A 12,617-nucleotide genomic window follows, 5' to 3' on the forward strand; every position below is an offset into this window, starting at 1 on the left:
GCATCTCTGATAATACTCTCAAGTACTTTACATATTATGCTGGTCAGGCTCACCGGTCTATAGTTGTTCGTGTAGTGACTATCGCCCTTCTTGAAGATAGGACTCACATAAGCCACTTTCCATTCACTGGGGACCATTTGTTCATCCAGGCATTTACAAAACAGAATCTTCAGGGGCTCTGCAAGCTCGTTGCACAGCTCCCTTAGCACTCTAGGATGCACCATGTCAGGTCCAGGACTCTTATGGACCTTTAGCCTGGACAGTTTATTTCTAATACCCTCTTCTGTGAACACAATGTGGGTCAGTGCTGTGTCGAACCGTCTGTCCTCAAACGCAGGAAGGTTAGTTGCATCCTCTCTTGTGAACACGGAGGAAAAGAAGCTGTTCATTGCCTCAGCTTTATCCTGGTCAGAATCTGCGTAACTACCATCTTCAAGCCTCAGGTCTGATACTCCTACTCGCGTTTTCAATTTCGACTTTGCATAGCGGTAAAACGCCTTTGGGTTTGACTTGACCTCGCTTGCAACCAGCCTCTGGAACTCCTATTCAGCCCTCCTACACTCTATCTTTGCTTGGTTTCTGGCTCTTGCATACATCCTCCTGTCTTGCTCATCGTTTGACCCAACCCACGTCTTGAATTTCTGGGTTTTCTTCTTAATTTTGTCGACCGCCGCATGGTTCATGTGTAGGGATCCCCTCGTATTCCTAGAAGCACTGGGTTTGGTCTTGGGTATATATTTATCGATCAAATGGGTCATTTTACTAGTTATGATATTCAGCGTAGTGTCTGCGTTCTTGTACCTTAATAAGTCAGGCCAGTTGATACCCCTCATCTCTTCCCTCATCCCATTGTAATTTCCCTTGTAATATTTGCACCTTGGCCTGGCCTTATCTTGAACTAGGTAACAGTTAAATCTGAATGACAACACTGTATGGTGACTGGTGCCAACTGGGGCAAGGTGTTCCAGTTTGGCCACCATACCCTCCTCGTTTGTTATGATGAGGTCAAGTGGCTTAGGTGTTTGCTCCCCTCTGTAATGTGTCGGGTCTCTCACATGTTGGAACAGAAAATTATCTCTCAGAGTTTCTACAAAAAGAGTAGCAGGATTATTCAAGTCATTCGGGGTGGACTCGTTTCTCCAGTCGATGTCGCCATAGTTAAAGTCCCCCATGATAAGGAGGTGGCTGGGGTTGAGCATCGCCGCATTGTTATTTATCTCGCAGTCTATCAATCTAGCTGCTGGACGTCATATTAACATCATATAAGCTGAAGGTGAGAGGAGGGGTTGCAACTTCAGTAATTCCTCGATCAGCCCTTGATATTGTCATACTTTTACTTGTATCCTCTTCACCACTGATCGGCTCGTTAGCCGCTTGGGCGATCAGTCACGTCTCTGATTACTTTTCCTTTTCTTTTATCCTCTTCACCTTCAGTGGTGAAGAGGATAAAAATAAAAAGTAAAAGAATATTCTTTTAATCTAAATATTTTCTTGCCATGGCTATAGCAGTTGTAGTGGATTCCTCCCCTACAAACGCTGTTTGTCGCTGAGTAGCCGACCCCGCGAATTCCCCAGCGTATGCCTCGTGGTCTAGGTCAACCAGCGCCGCCTTACAAGACGGAGGTCAACTATTAAGCCACGCCTACCTCCGCTATATAACAACTGACCTCGTGGTGACCGCTCTCCTTCTCGCTACAGCCGCAGCAAGCAACACCACCTCCTCCACCGCTGCCTGGCGGCCCTCGCTCCCACCGGCGAGCATGGCGACCCACAAGCTGTCCTCCTCTGAGCACCCTCACCAACCAGCTCTCTCTACTCAACGCTTGTAACCATGCTGCCCTCCCAGCACCAAGCTACATTGTACATCCAATACAACATGTATACAGAGAGCACATTGTGAGTTTCCTTTCTCCATCCCATCCTGAGTGTGAACCAAACATCTCGTACCCCACACAATAAAGGAATGGAAAAGCGTGATTTTATAATTTTATTTTGCGTTTATTAATTATATTTACGTTATGTCGAATGTAAGAAATAGCTAGCTTTTTGGGGATCCAATGCAGCGTGTTTTCGAGGCCTGCCTAGCGGGATTGAAATTACATCGATGGCAACACTGTTTGGCAACTTTGGCGTCTGGGCCCTCAGGGGTGGGGCCTCTGAGCTAGCCTTCAGTTGGCAACACTTTGGTCACGTATCATATAGTGCGTCGTTTGCTAAAGGTACGGTGTTTAAAAACCTAATCACATATTTCTGCTACATTTCCGTCTAATTTGTGAAACATATATTATGTTCTATATTGAGTGGCAAACATTTGTATCTGTTGATTAATTTTGGGAGTGATTAATGAAATTGGCTGAGCAGTTGCCGGTGGTGGAATCTTTTTGCGGGAAGAATATTTCTAAAATGTATGTTGTGTAGCAGTGTTTATTTCGTGTGTATTTAATATTTTAATGTAAATTATATGCAGTTTAAGATAAATTATTATTTTAATGGCTTCTGGCATAAGGTAAGTAAATAATAACACTTGTGTTTGTTTTTCGGAGGAGCAATTGTAGGGTACTGTAGGTGGCCATTGTCTCTACGTCTGGGCACACAAACGTCCGTACATGTAGAAATCCCAAACTCAGGAATGAGGTAGAATAGAAACTCACAATGCGTTTTCTGTATATATATTGTTGTACAGTGCAGTGCTAAGGCGTTACTAGGCGAGGGAACGAGCGCCGTGTAAACAATGACATTTTTAACCACACCCTGCAAAATACAGTGTACTTAGCAAATGCTGCAGCTTCTGAGAATGTGGGGGGAGCGGGTTTATTACTAAGAGCAGAGACGTTACCGAGAACAAATTCTGGCTTGAATGTCATGTACACTAATACTGACACGTTCCTTGATAAGAGGGAGGAGTTTGAAACACTACTAAGAGTACACCAACCAGATATTGTAGGAGTTGTAGAACTGTTGTACAAGAACAGGAGAATCGACCCAGAGGAATGTGAGTTCAGTATTGCTGGATATGACTCATTTACGAACCTAACTCAAGAATCCTGCAGGAGGGGTGTGGTTATCTACGCTAGGCAAGACCTTAGAGCCAGCCAGGCGAGGGTACAGGGAGAGGATGTTTTTGAAGAGTCCAAGTGGTGTAAAATTAAATTAAAGGGAGGGGACTTACTTATCGTCGGGTGTATCTACAGATCCCCGAACTGTGGCCCACTAAATCAAAGGAACTTAAGAACCTTAATAAACAATGCGGCGATGCTCAACCCCAGCCACCTCCTTATCATGGGGGACTTTAACTATGGCGACATCGACTGGAGAAACGAGTCAACCCCGAATGACTTGAATAATCCTGCTACTCTTTTTGTAGAAACTCTGAGAGATAATTTTCTGTTCCAACATGTGAGAGACCCGACACATTACAGAGGGGAGCAAACACCCAAGCCACTTGACCTCATCATAACAAACGAGGAGGGTATGGTGGCCAAACTGGAACACCTTGCCCCAGTTGGCACCAGTCACCATACAGTGTTGTCATTCAGATTTAACTGTTACCTAGTTCAAGATAAGGCCAGGCCAAGGTGCAAATATTACAAGGGAAATTACAATGGGATGAGGGAAGAGATGAGGGGTATCAACTGGCCTGACTTATTAAGGTACAAGAACGCAGACACTACGCTGAATATCATAACTAGTAAAATGACCCATTTGATCGATAAATATATACCCAAGACCAAACCCAGTGCTTCTAGGAATACGAGGGGATCCCTACACATGAACCATGCGGCGGTCGACAAAATTAAGAAGAAAACCCAGAAATTCAAGACGTGGGTTGGGTCAAACGATGAGCAAGACAGGAGGATGTATGCAAGAGCCAGAAACCAAGCAAAGATAGAGTGTAGGAGGGCTGAAAAGGAGTTCCAGAGGCTGGTTGCACGCGAGGTCAAGTCAAACCCAAAGGCGTTTTACCGCTATGCAAAGTCGAAATTGAAAACGCGAGTAGGAGTATCAGACCTGAGGCTGGCGGATGGTAGTTACGCAGATTCTGACCAGGATAAAGCTGAGGCATTGAACAGTTTCTTTTCCTCCGTGTTCACAAGAGAGGATGCAACTAACCTTCCTGCGTTTGAGGACAGACCGTTCGACACAGCACTGACCCACATTGTGTTCACAGAAGAGGGTATTAGAAATAAACTGTCCAGGCTAAAGGTCCATAAGAGTCCCAGACCTGACATGGTGCATCCTAGAGTGCTAAGAGAGTTGTGCAACGAGCTTGCAGAGCCCCTGAAGATCCTGTTTTGTAAATGCCTGGATGAACAAATGGTCCCCAGTGAATGGAAAGTGGCTTATGTGAGTCCTATCTTCAAGAAGGGCGATCATCACTCCACGAACAACTATAGACCGGTGAGCCTGACCAGCATAATATGTAAAGTACTTGAGAGTTTTATCAGAGATGCAGCGATGGAACATCTACTACGAAACAACCTTGTAAAAGATTGCCAACACGGTTTTATGCCGGGGCGCTCTTGCTTAACACAATTGCTCAAGGTATTGGATATTTGGACCCATATTCTGGAACGGGGTGGTAATATCGACAATATTTACCTAGATTTTGCCAAGGCTTTCGACAGTGTACCCCACGAAAGGCTGAAAATCAAACTGGAGGGGTACGGAATTCGGGGAAATGTCCTAGCGTGGATAGAAGACTTTCTACATGACCGCAAGCAGTGTGTGGTGATTAATGGCACGAAATTGTCATCTGTACCTGTCACAAGTGGGGTACCACTGGGCAGTGTATTGGGCCCGCTGTTGTTTGTTTGTTTCATAAATGACATGCCTGACGTTGTACACTCCTCCATACAAATGTTTGCCAATGACGCCAAGTTATTTCGGGAAATTAAGAACCAAACGGACTGTGAAGAGCTGCAGAAGGACCTCTGTGGGCTCCAGCAATGGTCGAAGAAATGGGTGCTGAGATTCAATGTCACGAAGTGTAAGAGGAGGCACCTGGGGAGTACCAATTGTAAGGAGGCGTATCATATGTCCCAACGGGATGAAGAAACTGCACTAGTTGAGACTGTGTGTGAGAAGGACCTAGGAAAATAAATTATTGGGTCTTATAAGAAGGTCGTTCAGATATCTAGACGGTCCGTCCCTCGTAACGATCTTCAGGAGTGAAGTGCTTCCCCATCTGGAGAACTGTCACCCCATCTGGTCCCTGAGATATGCTAGGGACTGTCAGTTGGTTGAAAATGTTCAAAGGAGGGCCACCAGACTGGTGCCTGCACTTCGGCACCTCAGCTACCCTGAGAGATTGGAGCGCCTGAACTTGCCTAGCTTATACTACAGACGGGCAAGGGGGGACCTAGTTGAGGTTTATAAGCATCTCAGGGGGCACTACTCAGTTGAGTGTCCTTACTTGGAGCTGGCGGACGCTCGCCCCACAAGGGGTCACAGCTCAAGATTGAAGAAGCCGCAAGTCCGGAAAACCGTGAGGGCAAACTTTTTCGGAGTGAGGGTTGTAAACTCTTGGAACAATCTACCAGAGAGTGTTGTGACGGCACCGAGTGTGAGCTCTTTCAAGAGAAGACTTGACCAACACTGGAGCGGGTTCAGGTACATTCAGGAGCCGGTGCATGCCCAGTATTTGCCAACAGTGCGTGACAGAGACGTGACCGATCGCCCGGGCGGCTAGCGAGCCGACCTTTTGGTGAAGAATATAAAGGAAAAGAGACGTGACCGATCGCCCAAGCGGCTAACAAGCCGATCAGTGGCGAAGAGGATAAAAGTAAAAAGTAAAAGTGTAAAGCAAGACACTCGTAAATGAAATAACAGAACATATGGGATTAATTGAAATAGAGAATGGGCCAACCCCCAAACTACACTTTTTCCGAGACAATAGTACATTGTAATAAAAATAACATCTTAATTTTATGATGGTATGCACACAATTAATATTTAAGAGAAATATCAATAATTTTAGGTTTTTTAACACTTACGTTAGTAGAAGAGATGGCTGGGCACACGGGGATGGGGGGTTGGTTCCGAGGCAGAAGGCAGATTATTGGCCCTCACCTGTAGCACTTGTATCAATTGTATCACTATCCACCACAGAGACTTGCAGGGCCTCTTTGTCAAACCCCTCAAAGTCCATATAATTCCATATCCTCACTATAATTATCACTATCACTGACTTGGGCCAGCTGTGGTGGGTGGCGGGTGAAGAACTCGGTAATGTTTTGATGACTGGCCGACCTTGTGCGCACCCTGCTCGCGCCGCTTACACAACATGGCGGATGGCGGGAGGTTTGGATCCAAAAATGGCGCGGCTCGCCAGCCGCTCTCCGCGTAAAGGGGTGCACGCACCCCGGAATGTGAGCATTCCGGTTTCGGCAGGGTACCGTGTGAACGTGGACACGTGGAATGTGGGACCGCGAAAAGCGAGGGTTGACTGTATTCCAATATCTTCCCAGGCAGTAGTACCTCCCTGTTTGGTAGCTGCCAGGCATGTTTTATGAAAAAAACAAAAAAACAACAGTGGGCCCTATACACTGCCCTGTGGTACCCCGCTTGTGACAGGTACAGATGTTGATTTCTTGCCATTAATCACCACATACTGCTTGCGGTCATGTAGAAAGTCTTCTATCCACGCTAGGACATTTCCCCTAATTCTGTACCCTTCTACAGTAATTTGATTTTCAGCCTTTCGTGGGGTACGCTATCGAAAGCCTTGGCAAAATCTAGGTATATGTTATCGATGTTACCACCCCGTTCCAGAATATGGGTCCAAATATCCAACACCTTGAGCAATTGTGTTAAGCAGAAGCGCCTGGCATAACACCGTGTTAGCAATCCTTTACAAGGTTGTTTCGTAGTAGATGTTCCATCGAGGCATCTCTGATAATACTCTCGAGTACTTTACATATTATGCTGGTCAGGCTCACTGGTCAATTTTTGTTTGTGAAGTGACGATCGCCCTTCTTGAAGATAGGACTCACACAAGCCACTTTCCATTCACTGGGGACACTTTTGTTCATCCAGGCATTTACAAAACAGGATCTTCAGGGGCTCGGCAAGCTCGTTGCACAATTCTCTTAGCACTCTAGGATGCACCATGTCAGGGCCGGGACTCTTATGGACCTTTAGCTTTGATAGTTTATTTCTAATACCCTCTTCTGTGAACACAATGTGGGTCAGTGCTGTGTCAAACCGTCTGTCCTCAAACGCAGGCAGGTTAATCGCTTCCTCTCTTGTGAACACCGAGGAAAAGAAGCTGTTTAATGCCTCAGCTTTATCCTGGTCAGAATCTGCGTAACTACCATCTTCAGGCCTCAGGTCTTATTCTCCTACTTGCGTTTTTAATTTTGACTTTGCATAGCTGTAAAACGCCTTTAGGTTTGACTTGACTTCGCTTGCAACCAGCCTCTGGAACTCCTCAACCCTTCTACACTCTATCTTTGCTTGATTTCTGGCTTTTGCATACATCTTCCTGTCCTGCTCATCGTTAGACCCAACCCACACTAGAAAGTTAACTATTAACAGACACATAGAGAGTATTAAATCAAGTGAATGTTATGCTTTTACTGATGGTTCTGTGCAGACAAACACAGGTAGAACAGGCTGTGCAATTGTAATATATAAAGAAAAAGAGATGATAATATCAAACAAGCAAACCCTGAACAACTGGGCCAGCACAACACAAACTGAACTAACTGGAATCTATTTAGGTACAGACTGCCTTAAAGAAAATGGAGGTAGGGTGATATTCTGTGACTCTGAAAGTGCTTTGAAATCAATGAACAGTCCGTCAGGTTCTATGTCTAAAGTTGTATGTGATATTAAAAGGAATGTGATAACTGCCAATGAGAACAACTCTCGTATCGAATTTGTGTGGATTCCGTCCCATGTTGGAATTAGGTATCATGACTGTGCTGATAGATTCGCTTGTCCAATGCTGTTGTAGTGGATACTCTCCCCTACAACTGCCACTGCCATTAGTCGCTGATCAGCCGATCCCGCATCAAGTTTCTCTGACAAGCCAAGGTGTCTAGACTCGCGGGGAGGGTGGGGGTGGGGGGGTCGGCCACCAGCGACGCTTACTTCCGGTCTTACTTCCAGTGGACATGTATATAAGCTCACAGCCTCGCCGTGAAATCCATTCTACCAAGAGCTCTGCAACACAACACCTCCTCTAAAGAAGCTCCTGCACAGCAACTCCTCTACCATGCAGCAACTTCCCAGCACCAGACTGTTTTGTATATAATATATTTATTTAGAGAAAATGCCATAGCTGATTTTCCCTCCTCACCTCCATCCTATGTGCGATTCAACATCACGATACCCAACACTGCACTTAAAAGCATTCAAGTCAGAATCATGAACTCTGATCTAGAAGAACTGAGAAATGCAGAGAGACCTGGCAGTTGTAGCATTAGTAAATATGACAAATTTTGTGACAAGAGGTACCAGTATGGCCAGCATAAGGACAGAACCACACAATGTGATATAGTTGTGGCCAGAATTAGACTAGGATACAGACACATCTGGCAAGTTAGTAACGCTGTACCCATACCGGAACACTCAGCATGTAAACTTTGTGATAAACCTTTAAAGCACACACTTGAACACTATAGAGTATTATTGAATGTGACACTGTCAAAGACTTCAGGCCACCTGGCTTATTGTATCATGAACTTTGTAATTACTACATTGAATCAGGGATGCTTGAGGACATTCTTGCTGTTTATCCAAAATTTACTAGCCCACACTGATTATTCTTCAATTAGAATATGACTCCAATGTATATGAACTTCTGTCCTGCATGGCAGTGAACAGTGACATCACCCACATGACTCTGACCTATATATATATACTGTTAATGAATATGATCTATTTCTTTGTGTATGAACCTCTGTCCTGCATGACAGTGAGAAGTGATACCATCCTCAGTGTCAAGACCTGACTGAATTACTCAGAATAGGCAAACTGCACTCCAAGCTTTGTCAATAAATTTGTTAAACTAAAGTAACTGTACAATCAGCTGGTGGCAGCAAGAATTCGTCCTATCTTGGCCGTGCTGGCTAGGTTGGGATAGGTTAGGTTATTATTTGTTTGTATCTAATATACTATAGGAATAGACATGTGTCTGTGTGTCTGTTCTAGGCAGCTGAAAAAGGCACAATCGTTTTTCATCAAACTTGGTGGAAAAATCGCAAAAAATTCGTAGAGTGGAACAAACCTGGTCCCATGTCGATGGTTTCTTTAGGAAGGCATTAATTAACCATTTCATTTATGCTAGAAAATGATGTCGCTGTATGCTGTCAACTGGACGGCGAACCGGGCACGAAGGGCCCACGATCACTTGTTAGTATCTATTACGTTAGGGTATACAATATAAAGCCAAGCACTGCGACGGTGCTGCTTGTTGAAAATGACAGAAGCCCTCAGGAAAAAAAATCACGCTGCCCGCTCACCGCCACTATCAAAGACATTCGTGACTCGTCAGACTGCACCCAACTCCGTAACAAAAAAGTAGTACTATTAAAATCATTCGGCAATTTAGTTTAAAGTAACATTGTGTAAGTTCATTCCATAAGTTTGGAGGTTTAACATGGTTAATATGATATCCCATTATTATTTACATTTATAGCTGAAGTGTTTTCAAGGAAATTGCCAATGTATTGTTTATACCAGCGCCCCTTGACAATTTTTCTGAACTTGTGGCTTCTTCAACAATGAGCTGTAACCTCTAGTGGGGCCGGCATCCGCCAGCTCCAGGTATGAACACTACTGAGTGATGTCCTCTGAGGTGTTAATAGACTTTTATTGTCAGCCCTTACCCGCCTATAGTATAAACTAGGGAACTGCTGGTGTTGAAAATGTTCTAATCCCACTGGGTAACTGAAGCACTAATCTCATCATGCTATAGTTCTGTTGGGTCTTTTGGGGTTTCGCTCTTTGATGTGCTACTGTGTCGTCCATGAAGATTTGGCTGGTAAAGTTAATGGAAAGTCAATGACGAGGAAAAATACTACTCTGGATTTTACCTCGAGACTACTGATGGCTAGTACTTGAGAGTTCATGAAATCCATTGATCTGACAGTTCTCAACAGATCAACCCAAGTGTGTGTGGTGTAGTGGTTTAGGGAAGTACAATGTTTGTGTGGATAATTAATGTGCATTTGCCAAAATCCTTTTTTTTATGATTGAAGGGGAAATTAAAGCCCTATGTTTTCTAATGAACCACTGCTAGTGGGGTGGATATGTAAAAAAACTCATTCTTTTTTCCAGTCGGAGTCATGGGACTTGGTTGCGGATACACAACCCCATTTGAGGAGAATGAAGACCCTGATCCTGCAGAAGAGAGTGAAAACCCTGATCCTGTAGAAGAGAATGACTCAAATGACAATGATGACTTGAGCTTGGGTGCGGACACCTCAGCTCAAGGAACCGGTGTCAGGTAGCTAACAACTTTTACTTTTTTTCTTTTATCCTCTACACCAATGATCGGCTCATTAGCCGCTTGGGCGATCAGTCATGACTCTGTTACGCACTGTTGGCAAGTATTGGCTACTGTATGTATCTGAACCTGTTCCAGTGCTTGTCAAGTCTGGTCTTGAAAGAGCTCACACTCTGTGCCACCACAACACTCTGGTAGTTTGTTCCAAGATTTCACAACTCTCGCTCCGAAAAAGTTACTCCTCACAGTTTTCTGGATTTGCGGATTCTTCAACCTTGAGCTGTGACCCCTTGTGGGGCGAGTGTCCGCCAGCTCCAAGTAAGGACACTCGACTGAGTAGTGCCCCTTGAGATGCTTATATACCTCAATTAGGTCCCCTCTTGCGTATCTGTAGTACTGTATAAGCTAGGCAATTTCAGGTACTCTTAATCTCTCAGGGTAGCTGAGGTGACGAAGTGCAGGCACCAGTATGGTGGCCCTCCTTTGAACATTTTCAATCAACTGACAGTCTTTGGCATATCTCGGGGACCAGATGGGGTGACAGTACTCCAGATGGGGAAGCACCTCACTCATGAAGATTGTAACGAGGGACTGACCGTTTAGATATCTGAGCGACCTTCTTATAAGACCTAATAATTTATTTGCCTGATTCATCTTCTTCTTGCAATGGCCCGAGAATTTCAACTCGTTGTTAACATACACACCTAGAATCTTTTCATATTCAGTCTCAATTAATGCAGTTTCTTCGTCCTGTTAGGACATATGATACACCTCCTTACCGTTGGTACGCCCCAGGTGCATCCTCTTACATTTCGTGACATTGAATCTCAGCAGCCATTTCTTCGACCATTCTTGAAGCTCATAGAGATCCTTCTGCAGCTCTTCACAGTCTGCTTGGTTTTTTTATTTCCCAAAATAAATTGGCGTCATCCGCAAACATTTGTATGGAGGAATGTACAGCGTCAGGCCTGTCATTTATGAAGCAAACAAACAACAGCGGGCCCAATACACTGCCCTATGGTACCCCACATGTGATGGGTACACATGATGATTTCGTGCCATTAATCAGCACACACTGCTTGCGGTCATGGGGAACGTCTCCGATCCACGCTAGGACATTTCCCCGAATCCGGTACCCTTCCAGTTTAATTTTCAGCCTTTCATCGGGTACACTGTCGAAAGCCTTCGCAAAATCTAGGTATATGTTGTCGATGTTACCACCCTGTTCCAGAATATGGGTCCAAACATCCAGTACCTTGAGTAATTGTGTTAAGCAGGAGCACCCCGGCATAAAACCGTGTTGGCAATCCTCTACAGGGTTGTTTCGTAGTAGATGTTCCATCATGGCATCTCTTATAATGCTCTCAGATACTTTACATACTATGCTGGTCAGGCACACCGGTCTATAGTTATTCGTGGAGTGATGATTTCCCTTCTTGCAGATAGGACTCCTCATAAACCATTTTCCAATCACTGGGGACCTTTTGCTCATCCAGGCATTTACAAAACAGGATCTTCAGGGGCTCGGCAAGCTCGCTGCACAACTCTCTTAGCACTCAAGGATGCACCAAGTCAGGGCCGGGACTCTTATGAACCAATAGCTTTGACAGTGTATTTCTTATAACCTATTTTGTGAATACAATGTGGGTCAGTGCTATATTGAACTGTCTGTCCTCAAACACAGGAAGATTGATTGCATCCTCTCTTGTGAACACAGAGGAAAAGAGACTTTTCAATGACTCAGCTTTGTACTGGTCAGAATCTGCATAACTATCATCTTCAAGCCTCAGGTCTGATACTCCTACTCGCATTTTTTTTTAGAGTTTGTATAGCAGTAAAACGCCTTTGGGTTTGACTTGACCTCGCTTGCAACCAGCCTTTGGAACTCCTTTTCGGCCCTTCTACACTCTGACTTTGCTTGGTTCCCGGCTCTATGTCAACTTTTGCATTTGTTCATGGAGCCAATGTGTCTGATCATTTGTATATATTTAATGATCAAATTGTTTACTTTATTGGTTATGATATTCAGTGTAACATCTGCGTTCATAGTGAGTCAGGCCAGTGAATACTCCTTATCTTGTTCCTCATCCCATCATAATTTACCTTGTAATATTTTAACCTTGGCCGGCTTTTGTCATGAACAATTTCAGAAAATGAAGATGTA

At 44.5% G+C, this 12,617-nt stretch overlaps 1 protein-coding gene across 7 annotated transcripts in view; it reads left to right on the forward strand.

The window, feature by feature from the left end:
* The first annotated feature begins 2,089 nt into the window (after window positions 1–2,089).
* LOC121855468 overlaps window positions 2,090–12,617 on the forward strand; it is a 29,320-nt gene continuing 18,792 nt past the window's right edge. For 5 of the 7 annotated variants that reach the window (XM_042350435.1, XM_042350426.1, XM_042350445.1 and 2 more), the window contains exons 1-2: window positions 2,090–2,219; window positions 10,285–10,453. In XM_042350435.1, the coding sequence (XP_042206369.1) occupies window positions 2,105–2,219; window positions 10,285–10,453 (284 nt within the window). In that variant the 5' untranslated portion in view covers window positions 2,090–2,104. Of the gene's footprint in view, window positions 2,220–2,317; window positions 2,406–2,555; window positions 2,635–10,284; window positions 10,454–12,617 lie in introns of those variants that run through there. The other 2 variants (XM_042350462.1, XM_042350454.1) reach the window with 2 other exon arrangements.

This window comes from Homarus americanus, unplaced genomic scaffold (assembly GCF_018991925.1).
Source record: "Homarus americanus isolate GMGI-L3 unplaced genomic scaffold, GMGI_Hamer_2.0 scaffold1024, whole genome shotgun sequence".
Classification (NCBI taxonomy): domain Eukaryota; kingdom Metazoa; phylum Arthropoda; class Malacostraca; order Decapoda; family Nephropidae; genus Homarus; species Homarus americanus.